This window comes from Mchenga conophoros, linkage group LG18 (assembly GCF_057382185.1).
Source record: "Mchenga conophoros isolate Kocher_MC1m ecotype Shallow Benthic linkage group LG18, M_conophoros_male_GT1.1, whole genome shotgun sequence".
Classification (NCBI taxonomy): domain Eukaryota; kingdom Metazoa; phylum Chordata; class Actinopteri; order Cichliformes; family Cichlidae; genus Mchenga; species Mchenga conophoros.
In genome coordinates, this window is record NC_140543.1 from 27,028,495 (window position 1) to 27,045,663 (window position 17,169).

General features: G+C 41.2%; 1 protein-coding gene across 3 annotated transcripts; it reads left to right on the top strand.

Moving 5' to 3' along the window:
- The first annotated feature begins 2,367 nt into the window (after positions 1-2,367).
- On the top strand, positions 2,368-16,643 carry LOC146554024 (SUN domain-containing ossification factor). Of its 3 annotated transcripts, none has more exons than XM_085254797.1 (24): positions 2,368-2,626; positions 5,741-5,846; positions 6,114-6,233; positions 6,532-6,752; positions 6,838-6,939; positions 7,062-7,203; positions 7,291-7,408; positions 7,528-7,652; positions 7,764-7,831; positions 7,936-8,043; positions 8,236-8,341; positions 8,750-8,770; positions 9,192-9,247; positions 10,365-10,447; positions 10,719-10,772; positions 10,879-10,944; positions 11,660-11,747; positions 12,227-13,567; positions 13,705-13,792; positions 14,613-14,717; positions 14,994-15,151; positions 15,357-15,451; positions 15,555-15,610; positions 15,959-16,643. In XM_085254797.1, the coding sequence occupies exons 1-24, from the start codon at positions 2,568-2,570 to the stop codon at positions 16,409-16,411; spliced, it is 3,939 nt and encodes a 1,312-aa protein (XP_085110923.1). In that variant the 5' UTR covers positions 2,368-2,567; the 3' UTR covers positions 16,412-16,643. The 3 variants fall into 3 exon arrangements, with proteins under 3 accessions (XP_085110923.1, XP_085110924.1, XP_085110925.1); XM_085254798.1 differs by having other exon boundaries at positions 15,360-15,451; XM_085254799.1 differs by lacking the exon at positions 8,750-8,770.
- The last annotated feature ends 526 nt before the right edge of the window (positions 16,644-17,169 follow it).

A 17,169-nucleotide genomic window follows, 5' to 3' on the forward strand; every position in this document is an offset into this window, starting at 1 on the left:
AATAAACACACGGTGGAACATCTCAAAAGTAATAAAGTCAATTACCAAATGATCTAGCAAGTTCACCATCTATGGTACATAATATCATTAAATGGTTCAGAAAAATGAATCTTTGTATGTGAAGGATAAAACTTGTACTGAATGGCCACAAACTGTCCTGTTTGTTGACCAATAACTATTTATACATTTTGAAAATCTGATCTCAAGATACACTTATTTACTTCCAAAGCTAGCATCCATATTTCCATGGGATGGTGCACATGTGAACAATGTCGTGAACAATATGTGTATTTTTTGGAGCAACATGTAATCTCGACAAGCTATTTGGCACAGAAGGCCTTGCTTACATAAGCAAAGCAATGCCAAACCAAGTTCTGCAAGCATTAAATCTGCATGGTGTAGTGATTTGGCACTACATAAATAAAATTGAATAAAAAAAATGCTTTCAAAACTGCAGCCATTTCTCTCCTCAAAGGTTTTAAAGTCTTATTTATGTGCTATCTTGAAGCCCAGAGATGCTAGATTTACCTAAATGGTTATTGTTCTTTATGTAAAAAGTGTTTAAAAATGTTAAAAAAGTAGTCTTAGCATCAATTGCATTTATGTATTTAGAAGTTTCAGTTTGTGAGCATTACAAACTGAAACAGTACAAAAAGGTCAGTCAGTGGCAATTTCCTCTGTTCACCCAGCCCAAACATCAATATGTGGACAGAGGACTGCACATCTCAGATTAACAACAATGATCTTGTCGTGTTTGCTGGGTCAGAGTGTTTTACACTGGTTATTTGCTTTCCTCAACTAAAACAAAGGTTTGTTACAGTTTCTATGCTTTTTTTGTGCAGACATTAAGCCTTCCATAATGTAGAAAATGTACTAAAATTCTGCATAGAGATGGTGATGTGTGTAAGATATATATAATGAACGTTATTAACAGAAATTAATAGAACAGACATATGTAAACTATACCATCTGTCACATTTTGTGGCACTAACACAGTATTTAGTATGCGGGTTGCATATCCACTGCACAAGAAAAACCTCTTGATGTTAAAGTAATGTGATTTACTTGTAGCCACTTGGTGGCAGCAGAAGTCTAGGTTGGTCTGGTAGTAAAAGTTTATTTCAACTAGGGACAAAACAAAAAACTGTTCAGTACATGAATTCCCAAAATGTAGCGATGTTACATGATTTCTGATTTTCATGCATTGGTAAGAAATTAACTGCCAAACTCTACATTATGACCACACTATTTGAAATTGGGTGCAAAAGCACATTGAGTGCTCATTTAGTGTAGAAAAGCACTTTAAAAGAACCAGTCCATTTACCATTTACCAAAAGACCCAGAAAAAAGTGTTTCTTTTAGCACATTTCGTTCGTTAGTTATGAATGTAGTCCTGTAAAAAGATTTTTCTTAAAGCCAAGGACTCATTTTTGTCTAAGTCCAAATGTGCACTCAGTCATCCCCAAATCAGGATGTAGTATCTTTGTCCTCTCAAAGTCCAAGTGTGCTTTGTATTATGACTGGCCACATGCCCTGTAGTCACACTAAGCTAAAGTGCTGCTCAAGTGAGCTTGGAGCTCTATTCATGGAAGAGATGATTCTTTTCATTTAGCACTTTAGGCACATGATGGCTCTTGGGCTCATCACCCCGTGATTTGCTTATACCAAGGTGAGTTTCAAATGATCTCCTTAACGCCTATAGTTATGTTTCACAATTTGAAAACCCCGCAGGGTTGAGCAGAGGGCTCCCCCTAGTGGGTTTAATATAAAACAGCATTCACTGCTGTTTGCTGCAGTGCACGATATCTAATTGCAAAGTGAACCTCACAGCCAAAAATAACGCAGGACTCTTCGCATTCCTGATAATTGCGCTGACCTGTTGAGATACAGGCTGATACTTTTGTAAAACTGGTGCAAGAAACGCACCGATTTGCAATATTTGAGGTCAAGTTACATGTGATTGCACCAAAAAAAACAAAAACTAAAAAACATATACTATCTTTAGCACGCATGTAAGTTTCACGGTGTGGAATTTGGGGTTTATTATAAAGTTATTTAATGGGGTATACAGTGAGAGTTTAAGTTTATATGTTTTACGGAGCTTGTGTGAATTTCCATTAGCTGTCCACACCCCGCATGATCGTAACACTATAACACTGCGGGTATGTTTTGATTATCGCAAATGATAACGCTTGAAAGGCAAAATCCCACTCCCTTGACAAATTTAAAATACTTCACTTCAAGGAGCTCAATACAATACAATCGGGCGACCAGGCGCTACAAAACGAGCGCTCCCAACATACGCTCAGTTTGAACTGCGCCATGGCGTCGCTGTGTTTTCATTGGACAGTTTCGCGGTGACCCGGTAGCAAGTTGTGTGTGTATGTGTGTGTGGGGGGAGTTACAGCAGTTAGCATCACACTTCACCAGTGAAACCGCCAACGTCAGCTTTGTTAACAGGAAACAGCGGATCGGTTTATGTTATACACCGCTGTGAAAGACAGCGTAGCAAAAGGATACAACGTTTCTGTGAGCGCGGAGAGGATGTCTGTCCCGGCTGGAGAGGGATGAAGATGACACCACTGTTGTGGCGACTTGTGTCAGTGTGGCTAGCTGTTGTCTATTGGTGAGTTAGTTTAATAAGTCCCGTTTGAAAACAGTACTGTTGTTTCGCTGAAAAACACAAAATATTCAAACTGCCAAACAGCCCGAGTAAAGATTACCCCAAGGTTAACCTTTACATCGCTTTGTCTGGCTAGCTTGCGTAAACATTGTGGTGTGATGTGGCACCTGGCTGACTTCTGACTTGTTCGCAGACGAGTTAGCTTGAGTAGCTGACTACTAACCAGCTAACTTTAAAGCGGGCTTGGGAAGCGCTAGCTTTAAACGACCTCGCGAAGTTGTTCACTTCATGAAAATGTTACGGTCTGGAAGCCAGAATATGATTTGAATGTTACCAGCCGCTTTAAGTTTGGCACCTGTGCGAAGTCTGTCTGAGCTCTAGCTTAACTGTTACCTTTCTAGAAGACACTGACCAAGACAGCCTGGTTTACATACACACACACACACGCTAATCTGCTCCGTGTACATCAGTGACAACCCATGCCGTGGCGGATCAGACGTTACACAGGTTTGGTTCATCAGTTGCTGACAGGATTATGGGCCTTGCACGTCAGTCATGTCTGTCCTGTGGAAGCCTGAGTTTGCTGGGACTCTGTAATTCTGACACAGAACATAGAAACAGGGTTTAGGATGAATGTGGGTTCTAGGCTTGATTTAATAGGATGGCAACAAACCATCAAACAAACTGCCTGCTGTGCTTCAGACAGAAGGGGAGGGAGGGACACGATGTAACATTTTATTAGGATCTATAGTGGTGATGTTGGCATGGCCTACTTTCAACAGCATCAGTTTAACTCTTATTTCAGACAGAAGCTTTACGTGATGCTGTTTTTGCCTTTTAATGTTTATCAGCTTTGTACCCCATGAAAAAGCCGTGGAATTTAATGAAGTTGTTGATGCCACTAGAGTATCATAGCAGGAAGAGTACAAAACTCCTTTTACCGTGTTAGAGAAACACTGATGTCATGGTATGATGTTTAACATGAGACCCATACATCTGATATACCAGGATTCAGTAGCTTTTTCTCCATATTTACATTTAGGGAGTGTAGCTGGCTGGTCGCAGCAGGTGGCTGCTCCTCCCTGAGCCTGGTTCTGTCAGAGGTTTCTTCCTGTTAAAAGGGAGTTTTTCTTATCCGCTGTCTACAAGTGGTTGCACATAGGGGATCATCTGATTGTTGGGGGCTTCTCTCTATTATTGAAGGTCTTTACTCTAAGTGTAAAGCACCTTTAGGTGACTGCTTTTGTGATTTGGTGCTATATAAATAAAACTGTATTTAACTAACTTTAATTACCGTATATCTAAAAAGCTGGTTCAGCATTTGTTTAAAAAAAAAGTGTGTGATTTAATTTTTCTACCACTAATTTATTTCATTGAAGTAATAAACCACCATACAGGTGAAATCATACTATGTGTCATTTTTTCCTATCAGAGTCACATATCAGACATGTTTCCCAAGGACAGTCTGACAAGAGTGAGCACACATACATGATCTTTGCACTTGTGGTAGACGTGTTTCATCTGCTGCAGCGGTCAGCACTTCACTTCCACATATTAAGGCTGCTCTTTAAGTCTTTTTTTCATGGTGTTGCATTGGCACTACTATCACTTAAAAACTTAATCCTGTGTTTTGCAAATCCTGCGTTTATACGACCCATTTCATTTCTCAAAGATAATAATAACATACTGTGTAATACAAACGTTTAATGCATTTGCGGTGAGACTGAGCACATCTTAGCTTTTTGAATGTGATGGTGAGTGTTTCAACCCTTTGTAATTGGGTAATGAATTATTTAGCTGGCTGTGGCTCAGCACCACTGTTGCTCCTTTGGCATCACACTGTGGTAGATGACTTTCAATTAGAAAACAAATGCTCTGTTGTTCATGGGTGTTTTTGACTAGTCGAGCCTCACGTCAGATCAACACAAAAGCGATGCCAGCCAGGCAGCCGGCCAAGTAAAATACCTGAGCTGGAATCCAGAATAAAATCCATGTCATGACCTGGGTTGTTGCCAAGTGACTGTTAGAGCGTGGCCTTTGAGGACACCAGTTTGACATTTTCGCAGCTATTTTAAGGCTTGTTACTGCTGTTTATTGTTGTTTTTCTGCCAAGGGGGCAGTCACTGTGACCCGGACCTTTTTCTTTTTGGGATTGTGTCACCCAACGGACTTGTAGGGTTCAAAATAAAGGCATATTTTAATATATAAGTGTATCCAAAATTCCAGCACCTCGAGACAAATGATTTTTGAACTGCAGAGACGCGAGTACCCTAATTGATTCTTGCAGACTTCCACAGTCCTCTTGCCAGTTTCATCTGTTTCGAATGACATTTTAGACAAAGGAAATTGCAAGCTCTTCAGGCTTTTTATAGCTTTCACCTGCTTTGTGGGCATCAGTGAGCGTCATCTGTGTTAGCTGCATGGAGGCCAGCTTTGGAAATATCATCAGCTCACAGTCCTACTAGGAGCATTTGGCCATTTACAAGCCCTTATTAGTTAATTACATAAGGTTTTGACTCCTCTTCACTTGATAAGTGAAGAGGAGTCAAAACATTTGCAAATGCCACAATTAGGTTTTGTTCCAGTTTTTTAAGTTGATGAAAAAATATTGTACATAAACATTTAAAGACCCTTTTTAAAAAAAATTTGGTTGTTATTCAGAAATATGCACAGTCATCCGAAGTAATCATCATTCCTCAAATACTTTCATCCTTCATCCCACAATTAAAACAATATTAGGATATGAATAACACATGAAAAGCAGGTCTCACAGACAGGTTGAGTAATGTGCAGTGTGCTTGAGGTGTGTCTTTTGGCTCTGAAAACATTCCCTGGCTCTGCATGCAGATAAGATAAACTGATTCCTTGGGGTACGGCCACGTGAACGCTCGGTGCGTCACACTGTGACACTGGGCTGCAGGTTTCTCCGTTCATGACTCACTGCCCTGAAATAAAAGTGTTGTTTTGTTCGCTTGTTGCAAGAGTTTTAAAAGTTCCTCACATCCTCAGAATCCGAGCTCTTTGTTTTCCACAAAATGAAGTGACCCTGCTTTTCAAAACCGACTCGGTGGTATTGTGGCACTGACCGTCTTTCACTCTGTCCCTTCGCTACCACAGTTGCTATGTTGGTTGCGCAGAGCTGCAAGGAGAGGCCCAGAGCCCCGTGTCCCCAAAGGAGGTCAGCTCGGAAGAAGAGCCTCAGGAACACTTCCATCGTCACGAGGTAGCGTTGTGCAATACTGTACCAGAACTTACCTCATGGCTCAGAGCTTGTACAGGTCGATGTGATGAATAGCTTTTGTGACCAGACACTTCACTATGCACTCCTTTGTTTGTTTAACAGCTCTGGAAACGCCTTGCTGTGCTAGATTTGTAGCAGATTAACAACAACAACAACATCTGAATATTTGGACTGAGCAAAGTTTTTTAGCAGCTCACTCAAATTTGGGGGTGTAATAATATCAGTGAAATGTTATTGTGTCGTGACTAGGTCGAGGAAAGCTTGGTCGTACCTGCCCCGCCTTTCTCTGAAAATGAGCCACCAACAGAAGACGATCGTGTCAAAGAGGAGCAGATGCCACAAGAAGTGGGCCAAAAAGAATATGATATGGTATAGTATGACTGCAGCTTTCATTTATATTTAATATTGCAATCACTGTCTGCTATGTAAGAATGTCAAAAATGGATGTCAAAACATGTTTTAGCTAAGACTTCAAAAGGGTTTTACATCTTGTTTCCATCAGCATAAAACTTTCACCGCAAGAGAAGCAATCAAGGTCACGAACGTTCAGGGATATTCAGAGCTTTAAGTGTTTCATTGATCAGTCCAGCTCTGGTAAATGGGCCAAACAATACCACTGCACTCAACAGCGCAAATATCTTTATCCATCTTTGTCTTTATCCATCAGGCCTTTGAAGCAGACGAGTCTGCTGCTGAGGTAGAGCTGGAGGCAGACAAAGGAATATCACAACCTGAGCACAGCTCTGAAAGTCAGCATATAGAAATCTCTGTCACTCAAGATCAGGAGCATGCCTCCCCGCTGCCTTCCCCCGACTCTGTCGCTGCATTTTCTGCCGAAACTAACGACAGCCCCAGCAAAGTTAATCTTCAAGACAGCATCCCCAAGGGGCAAGTTACTGTTGTCAAATCTCACTGCTGATGTTTGTTTCATATAATGCTCCTGCTAAAATGTTTTTTTTCCCTTTAATTTCAGAGTCCCGGGCGATGCCTTAGATGTAGCTGCTTCTGAGGTCAATGATTCTGACCTGCCTCCTGCTGAATGTGAAGAAGAGAACAATCCATATGACAGTGACAGGTAGGTACAGTTAACATTTCACCCTTTGAAAGATTTTAAAAACCTCTGGATGTAGTTAAATAAATAAATTCATTCTCGACTCTCTTTAAACGATGGCAACGATGCATTTTTCGTTACTACAGCAGCCCTCCAATTGTTCTGGAGAACACTTCCAATGTTCACACTGCAGGTACTAAAGTCCACACTGATGTTCCTCTGAGTTCTCCTGCTGGTCACGGTACGCAGCACCTGGAATCCAACGTCTCGCACACACTCAAGGAGGCGGTAAGGAGCGTGGATTCGATGTGAACTATTTTTCCTTTCACGCCAGAGGAGCTGTCCCAGCTCTCATTGTCTCATTATCTGTGACAGGACTTGAGCTCCCCTGGTACCACAGACACAGATTCAAGTGTGAGCACCAAAGACCCCGAGGACATCCCCACTTTTGATGAGTGGAAACGCAAGATGATGGAGGTGGAGAATGAAAAAAGTACGATCAGAATATGAATTTTGAAATTGCAACCATTTCTGTACTAGAATAAACTGCAAAAGTGTGAAAATATATATCTCTATATATCCCCCCCCCCCATTTTTTTTTTCTCACCATAGCTCAGTCTACTCACACTTCCGACAACGTGGGTTCTCATACAGTGAAGAAGGTCCAGAAGAACTTTAATAACTACGCCTCAGTGGAGTGTGGGGCCAAGATACTTGGCGCTAACCCCGAGGCTAAGGTATAAAATGATGCTTATGTTTTCCATTCACCATGAAATCATAAAATCTGCCTCTCCTGCTGGATGTTGACACAGTGACAAATTCAACTCATACTTCTTTGTTCAATGCAGAGCACTTCAGCCATATTGAAGGAGAATATGGATTTATACATGCTAAACCCCTGCAGTAATAAAATCTGGTATGTTGCATCCCTTTCCTTCTATCCACAAATGAGTCAATTCTCTTTTTCTCTCCTCTTAAACCCAGTTTTCTATTTTTTTCCACCCTCTCTCTGATGCTCAGGTTCATTATTGAGCTCTGTGAGCCCATCCAGGTGAAGCAGTTGGTCATCGCCAACTTTGAACTCTTCTCGTCTACACCTAAAGACTTTCTTGTGTCCATTAGTAATAGGTATGCCCAGTGGCTATGCTGTCGGATCTGTCATGTCATCTTTTTAATATCTTCTAAAAGAAGATCGCATTTTCACTTATTTACATTTTCATTTGTCATCTTTTTTGTTTCTTGCTGGAATTTCCAGCGACACCAAGCTGCAGCTTCAGTCATCGACTAATCTGACTGTGCTGTATGAATGTACTTTTGCAGGTACCCAACAAATAAATGGCTAAAGCTGGGAACCTTTCACGCCCGGGATGAACGTACAGTTCAGAGCTTCCCACTGGATGAGCATCTTTATGCAAAATATGTAAAGGTGAGCACTATATTCTTTTTTTGTTTTGTTGTTTGTTTGAATTATTTCGCTATATCTCCTTTATTCTCTGCTGAATGTGTGCAACAAATTGCTGTAATCTTTCAGTGTAATTACATTACGAACAGTTGTTTCGATCTGCAGCCGACTATTACCCGACTGTACTGTAGGAGTGTTTTTTTTCTTTGTCCCTGGTGTTGCTGATATTTCTCTTTGTATTCTTGGTAGATTTGTCAGCTTCGTGTCTTAAATGCATGTACTGTGGCTTTGCCATTTTGAAAAGTGTTAGAGATGCTGTTGCCATTTGCCCGAGTGACTCAGGTGAAGCCAGCATACTCTCTCTAGTCTCGTTTTTAATGCATGCTGACATCTCTTTTAATATTTCTCTTTTTCCCTTTTTTCTTGCTTCAGATGTTCACCAAGTACATAAAGGTTAGCTTGTCCTTCTTGTAGTGCTCTGTCGTTGGGTGAACTGAACAGTAAACGTGGAGGGGAGTGTGTTTTGTGTCTAACTGCTGCGATCCGAATGAAACAGAATCAGATCTAACTTGCTGTGCTGCCTGCAAACCATTGTAACGTCCATTGGCTGCTTTTCCAAAGTGTTTATTTCAGACATGTGAACATTTGATAATCCTCGGAATAATACCCATTATTATGTTTCTCAAATTTCTCTGATTTCCTGGTTACACAGTCTGTCAACCCATCATTTTTTTTTTCATTACACTAATTGACTTTATAACAAAATCAATGCTTTGCTGTTAATTAATAACTCTGCTGATGATTTTATAAATCTGCAACACAAGATATGAAATAATCTGAATGAGTTTTGCATTTTTTACATTTTTTGTTGTAGGTAGAGCTGGTCTCTCACTTTGGCTCTGAACATTTCTGTCCACTTAGTCTCATAAGGTACGTGATAGTGCTCCTAACGCACAGCATGCAGTGTGAAGCAAATCAAATCTATTTAAATAAGTCACAATCGGTATATTGCACAAGAAGCAAGAAGCCATAACACAGCATAAGCTAAGATAGCGTCTGATTTTTGGTACTACATCAAGGTTTTGGTTAGAAAAAGTGGAACTAACCTGTTGGCAGTTGTTTCCTGCTTCTGCAGAGTTTAAAGATGCATTTAAATCACAGTTTCAGAAACTGCTGACTAATAGTTTTTGAGGAAGTGAAAACTATTTGGTGACTTGGAGCAAACAAGAATTGGTTGTACAAGTTTGAATATATAAGTGTGCATACAGGCTCAAATATGTACACATCCCCCCCATTAGTCTTTGTTAAATGTTCGTTATCAAGTTGCACCTCGACTAGATGATTTTGGTATTCATCAACAAGCTTCTGTCTTGATTTAACTACTTTTCTTGGTAGAGTTCATTTAAAATAGTTGGTTTCCTGACATGGACCTGGCTTTGAAGCATAGTCCACATATTTTCTACAAGGCTGGAGCTTAATGTTTATGCATTTATCCAGTCCTAGACCAGGTTTGATGTGTGTTTGAGATTATTAGCGTATCTGTAACTGGAAGGTCGTCGGTTCGATCCGTGGGCTCTCTGTCCTGGTCGTTGTGTCCTTGGTCAAGACACTTGACCCTACCGCCTACTGGTGTTGGCCAGAGGGGCCGATGGCGCCATATGGCAGCCTCGCTTCTGTCAGTCTGCCCCAGGGCAGCTGTGGCTACAACCGTAGCTTGCCTCCACCAGTGTGTGAATGTGAGCGTGAATGAATAGTGGCATTGTAAAGCGCTTTGGGTGCCTTGAAAAGCGCTACATAAATCCAATCCATTATTATTTCTTTCAGTTGTGTCCAAGTTGTAACTGTTTAGCTGTTGATTTGAAGTGAAGAATTTGAAATTGGTCTTCCTCCTTCATTATTTCATTAACTATGAGCAGTGAGGTTTCCTGGGTTGTTTCTTAACATTTTCCTCTTATTTGAGTGTGACAGTTTGAAACTTCTGACCACAACTGTAAATTACTTTCAGTGCGACTGTGGTTATAGATTTGGATCCTTATTTTTATGACAGGGTGTTTGGTACAAGCATGGTGGAAGAATATGAGGAGATAGTTGATCCCTCAGAAAGGCCAGATGATCAGGACGACGACTTGGGTAAGAACAGAGGATGTTGTAGCTAAAATTACTGTAAACTGCTGTTAAAAGAAAAGAAAAATAGACTTGTTAAACTTGGTGTAAGTGCAGCTGTCAGTACAGTTTGAGAATAATAAATTAGTATTGAAATCATCCCTTTTGAATTTTTTTTTTAAAGTTTTGTTTTGTGTAAAACTAAGCTAATGTCATAGTAGTTTACTTTACATTTATATTGGTTGGTGATTTTAATTTCTTACATATATATGAAAGCGTTTAATAACACTCCCTACAGATTATCCCTCTGGATCGGCACCTGGTGAGGCTGATCTAATTGGATCAGCAAAAGGCAAGTCTGATTTTAAACTCCTACAGCATGAAGATGAGTACATTTGTTCTCAAGCTCAGATTGTGTTTGTGTGAACTTGTGACTGATGTTATCATTTGCTCTTCAGATGCTATTTTAAACATGGTGAACAATATTGCTGTCAACGTTCTTGGAGGAGGCACAGAGATGAATGGTACGGACAACACGCCATATATGCATATAACACTCTACTGTTTTCTTATTTTACCTTGTCTAGAGTAAGCATAATAAAAGCTATCCAAATTTCCCAAAAAGTCAGGGTCCGGTGTAAATGTAAAATTAAAACAATCTGTGGGTTTAATTTGAACCCCTACCATGCAAATATAAAAAATATACTAAGCCTTTGGAAATTTGTAAGTCATTTAACCTGCAATCCAACCTGATTCCTTGATGTTAGGGGATGTGTTAGTGTACACGACATAAGGAGAGGCCTTGATTAACTCAGCCAGACGAAACCAAACCAGTTAAAATCTCATATTAATCAACAAGGAAAATAATATTTGGATTCTAAAACTACAAAAACACAGCTTGACTACAATGTGTTACTGATAGAAAATAAAAAGTACATTCATTAACTGTAATACAAATATATAACATTCAAGAGAAAGATATTTGAATTTCAGCATTTTATGCTGCACGTTGTTCTAGTTTTATATAAATACAGCTTTTAAATCATTTGTTTTTAATTTCTGTTTCACACACTTTTCTGACACTTTTTTTGTAAAGTTTTCAGTCTTATACAACGTTCAGGATTGACAAGCTTATTTTTGTTTAGTTTTTTCCTTTAATCAAAAATGTTGAAGTTGACTAAACTGTACTTTTGAAACATTTGTTGTTGATTTAAATTTTTCTGATTTTCTTTTTTTCAGGCAGCCTTTCAACCCAAGAAGTGAACATAACTGAGCCATCGCAGCCCCTTGAATCCACCACTGAAACTACTATCACTACTACTTCAGTGTGAGTACCTGTCAGATGTACCACAGGTTCACTATTTTACTCCCTTTGATTACCTGTGTTATCTATAGTGTTTTTCATTTTTTAATAGTTAGTAGATTTTGCACGTCCCTCTGAGCCTCTTCACACAAATGCAATAGTGCTCCCTGTGACCTATGGCGTGGCGTTTTCGATGTGTAAAAGTGAGAGATGGTTTTAAACTGACCACAGGCAAACTTTCAACAAATGCTGGTATTGTTTTCAGAGCTGGAAAAAAGCATTTTAGAAATTTCAGCAAACCAAATTGTATTTTTATTATCAGAATTGAAAAGTGATGAATAATGCCGCAGGTCATGGAGCACTGCTGTGTTTCACTAAAATACATAAAGGATAAGCTGCGGTTTTAATTTCTGTACGTGTGTAGACGACACTGGTTAAGGCTATAAGTCTTTTACAGTTTTTGCTCTTCTCTGCATTTAATATTTACAACATCGTTTCTCCAGTCCAGACTCTGAAGACGTGCAGATTTCACAAGACACTGATATCCCTGAAACTGTGGAAAACTCTGCCCTAGAGACGTCAACCACATCTGAAGGTGTCAAACAAGAGCTCCCACCCATGGAGGAAAAAATAGTTCTTCCTTTAGACAAGGATGAGGAAGAACCTATCAGCTCTACAATCATCCTTCTGGATAAGGAGGATGACTTGGAAGAAGAGAAAAAGGATCATCATGAGAGACAACAGGAAAGCTTAAAGTACTGCCCTCCAGTTCCTTCACTTTCTTCTCCATGCTCCTGTGCAGCTTCTCTTCTGGAGTATTTCCAGCAGCAGTGTTCTGCCTCACTATCCAAACACAGGGAATGCCAAACAGCAGAAAGACAGCAAATAATTCCTTCTACCCAAACACCATCTTGGCACCCACCTACGCACTCATCTGCCCACCCCGAACCTCAGCAGCACCCGAGTGAGCTGCATCAGCTCCAAGACAAAGAACAAGCTTCTGAGCAGGAGCCAGAGAGTGAAGCTGTAGAATCGGAGGTATCACAGCCTGCTGGGAACACAGAAGAATCTGCATCTGGATCGCCTCTCCGGGAGCCCAGTCAAACCATGACGCTCCCCAAATCCAGCGATGCTGATTCATCTGCAGCCAAACCTACCCATATTGTGGAAACGCCACAGCTGTCCACCTTGGAACCGGCAAAGGAGCCAGGGCCGGAGAACAGCCAGGATGTGCTGGAGGTAGAAGAGCACATCGAGCCTTCGGCTTCTCTCAGTAGCTCTGTCCCTGTAAAACCAAGCACCAGTGCCACAGCAGACGACATATCGGTGGCACCCCCAGAGGAGAAGCTGGAGATTGATGTCACTCAAGTAGAAACAAATGTCCTCATTCAAACCCAAGACAAAACAGATCCATCTCCAGTCCCTGCACCCACAGGCTCCCCTCATTTAGAGCAGCAGCCTGACTCAGCTGTTGTACCCGAAAGCAGCACTGCTTCTTCTGAAGTATCCCCCCCTGCTCCAGAACCTGCTGCAGAACCTGAGCCTTCTGGCGGTCACGCAGCCATCGCAGATGCTAAAATGGAGGATTTTGCAGACGACATCTCAGCATCTTCAAGTGGCAACGGTCAGCTGCCTCGCCCATCCTCCCCAACTCCTTCTTCACCCACCTCACCGTCCCTCTCGGACATCTATGCAGAGCCCCCTAATGGCACAGAGCAGAACGGGAACCCGGTGCACAGCTCGAGCCAGAAAGAGTCGGTCTTCATGAGACTCAACAACCGCATTAAGGCCCTGGAGATGAACATGTCACTGAGCGGACGCTACCTGGAGCAGCTTAGCCAGAGGTGAGGATGGTGGAAGGACATGAGGAGTGAGGAAAACAAAAATACAAAGGTTGTTTTTGTTAATGAGCTGAGGTTACAGTGATCCTTTTTAAAAAAAAAAAAAAAAAAATCTTCTTCTTCGTCTTCTTCTTCTTAAGGTATCGAAAGCAGATGGAAGAGATGCAAAAGGCTTTCAACAAAACCATCATTAAACTGCAGAACACTTCCAGAATTGCAGAGGAGCAGGTAAACAACAACACAGTTTTCATGCAGAGCTCTTTGTCTGACTTTGAGATGGCTGCTTCTTTCCAAAATCTTTTCTTGCTGTTTGTTTGGACTGTAGAACAGCCACATGATGTAGCAGCTGCCTCCAAGGGTCAGATGTGTTTTTCCTCAAAGCTCTTGGGATCCAAATTGCGCTAATCAATATTTTCTATTAGCGATGGCTCAAACACCTACCCTTAACTGGCTTTGCAATTCTTCGCAACTCAACGTGGAGTTCAACTCATTGTTTTGTTTTTATGGTCCATTAACGCACCGTTTACTCTAAGTTAGAAAGAGGGCGAATAGACCTATTGGAGAGTTGTCAGGTGGGCAGGAGCTCAACTGCACATGAATGCTAATGTTGCTCCATATTTTTGTGGTGCAGTCAGTAAAATAGTCACGTTTCAGTTTCATGTAGCTCATTGTTTTAGCTTATGACCACAGTAGATTTGTTTTGGTCCACTACAGAATACATAAATAATAGACTGGATATCAGCAGCAAATAACGATATCAGATTTGACCATATTTTAAACACACTGGAAAAAAAGAGAGTAGCAAAAATAATTTCAAGTTGGTCCCATTTTGCACTTTTGTTTCAAGTGTTGCAATGAAAAGTCAACAACACAAAATTGTGTTTGGAAGAGAAATTTCAAAGGGAAATGCCTCTGTGTTTGTTTACAAGTGAACAGAGCAAGCACTTATTATACCCCAAAATACTTACTCATCATACCTTTGCATATCATTTCAGTGACGTGAACCTGTGCGGTTGGTTGCTAATGTGTTGCCTTTTTACGCCCATAGGACCAACGTCAGACTGAATCCATCCAGTTTCTGCAGGGTCAACTGGAGAACGTGACTCAGCTGGTTCTCAACTTGTCTGTCAGAGTCAGCCAACTGCAGAATGAGGTGTGTGCAACACTCCGGGCACAAAGCTGTCATCTGCAGTCCTGTTTTTTTTCCTGCCTTTTCCCAAATGGAGTAAATTGAGTCTTCTCACTCAGTCATTAGGGTGCGCTGGTGCTCTTGCTCATTAGGTGCTTTTGCATGAGGAGAAGCTGCTAATATTTAACCAACTTTATAAAAACCCCTCACAGTGTATTTATAACGCTTTTTGTCAGAGTACTTTCTGTCCTCATCATCAACATATCACATGTTACTTAAAATCACTTTCCTGCGTTCCAGGTATCAGACAGGCAGAATTACCTGCTGCTGTCTCTCTTCTTGTGTCTGTCTCTCGGCCTTCTACTGTGTGCCAACCACTGTCGCCTCTCCACTGTACCTCCAACCACAGAACCAGAGCCACCCTCGCCTAAGAGCTACACCTACTGCTGTCCTGAAAGGTACAAACACAACTTCTGCCACCTGAAGCCATAAGTAGAAAGAGAGCACTTCAAATGGGCTCTTAGGAGTTGTGAGGAGAAGTTGCAGTGCAATGAGTGATTTTTACTCATTAGGACAATTTGAGTTGTTCATCAAGATATCTTGATAAAGGTGGTGTGTGCTGTCTTCTCCACTAACCATTAATACACTGAATGTTATCCTTAGCAGACAGTTCTCCTGCTGTGATGAACTGGGTTTGAAGAGGAGTGCGTCCTATCCACTCATAAACTCTGACTCATTCCAGTTAGCCACCACTGAAGGTAAAGTTGCACCACATAACACAGAAAGTTTTAAGAATCTGCTTTTTATTTAGCTAAAAATCGCTAATCAGCTTGTAGAAATTAACCTTTTTTTCTGTAACAGGCCCAGAATGCATGCATGCAGAGGGAACAGAGAGTCTTTATCCAGCAAACAGAAAGGTGTGTAACGCTTTTAGTAGCGTGGTTTGTGGGGGAAGGGGGGGCTTGGTCAGTATATCACGATGTGTGTTGAGTTTCAAAACTGTCAAAAAAAAGAACTTGCAAGGAGATGCAATATTGAGTATTGCGCAGCATGGAAACCCCACCAGTGGGGAGTTTTTACTGAGTTCAGTAAGCTGTGAACCATTATAAATTTGCAACTAGTAAACTGAACGTTGGGGTTTAGCACAATGCACTGGTGTTGTATTGTCACAGTGTAATATCAGGAAGGTATTAACCCTTTTACCAGGGTATCGTGATTAAAATGCATCTCATGTTTCTGCCTTGTCCGATTCTTTTCTTACACAGAGGAGACGCCGTAAGATGAAACCCCTAGAAAAGGTGGAGACTCTGAAACCCTCCTTACAGTCTTCTCCTGAGCTGACCAATGGAGTATGCAACGGAGTGCCTGTCACCACAAACCCCATCCCCCTTACAAAAAATTTACTTCACCCTACCTTTAGAGACTCACCGTCAGAGGGGAGCTCGGAGGGATCTTCTCATTCAGACGACCCCTCTTTCTGTGGCCTCACCACAGCCTGCTCTCGAATCTGTGACGGCCTCCCTCCACCCAAGAGCCGGGCAGAGAAACGGGCATGGCGACGCAGGCGTCCTAAGCCCAGCTGCACGGTGGTGGATTTTCTTCACGCTCCTCGGAGGGACGAAAGTGAACCGTTGCCCATTTCGACCATAGAAGACATCATGAGGAGGAAATCAGAGCCAAGCACTAAGACATTTGTGGCGCTCTCAGGTCCCGTCTAACTCAAACAGTGACAAAAACCTCCCCTTCACCCACTGCTCAACTCTTTCTAAAAGAGGACATCTGTTTACTTTTGTGGACAAAGGCAGCTTTAAGTTTCACCGCGAGACAATCTGTTCGCTCTTAAAGTTCATTTTATTTTCATCGTCACTGTTCAGTTCTTATCATTTGCATTTGTTTTACTTCAAATCAAAAAAATGTCTTCCCAGCTTTCCATTAAAGCTTTTTCCTCTTTTGGTTGTGAATAGTGAACGTGATTATTGACCCAACAGGTCTCAAGATGTGAACGTCTTATTTTTGTTGTTGTTGAAGGAATTTCCACTTTCAAAACACAAATCCGAATATCATGTGACCAGGAATCAAGAACTGAAACAATTATTTGCTGTGGCTAATCTCTCTTTCAAAATAAAAGCTGCTATGTTACTTCAGGTAACACGTGCCCCCCTCAACAAAGAATGGGTTAAATAGCTTATTACTGGTACTGGGTTGGACTTCAAACATCAACATCAAAGAAACATTTTGGTCCATATTTACATCCAAGTTGTGTTTATGATTGAATCTCCTATTAGTGGTGAGTGGATTGAAATCTAGTGACTGTGGAGGCTGTTTGAGTGCAGTGAACTCATTTTTATGTTCACATAGTTTGAACTGTGTTATCCAGATGGAAGCAGCCAGCAGAAGACAGACACAGTTGACATAAAAGGATGGACATGCTAAGCAACAATACTGTGGTAGGTTATGGTGTTCTAAGAGGCCCAAA

Excerpts from the sequence above, each read along its gene's own strand:
- LOC146554024 (XM_085254797.1), top strand. The coding sequence starts at position 2,568 with ATGAAGATGACACCACTGTTGTGGCGACTTGTGTCAGTGTGGCTAGCT. Across the intron at positions 2,627-5,740 it reads TGGCTAGCTGTTGTCTATTG|TTGCTATGTTGGTTGCGCAG; the intron begins GTGAGTTAGTTT and ends TCGCTACCACAG. Across the intron at positions 10,945-11,659 it reads AGGAGGCACAGAGATGAATG|GCAGCCTTTCAACCCAAGAA; the intron begins GTACGGACAACA and ends TCTTTTTTTCAG.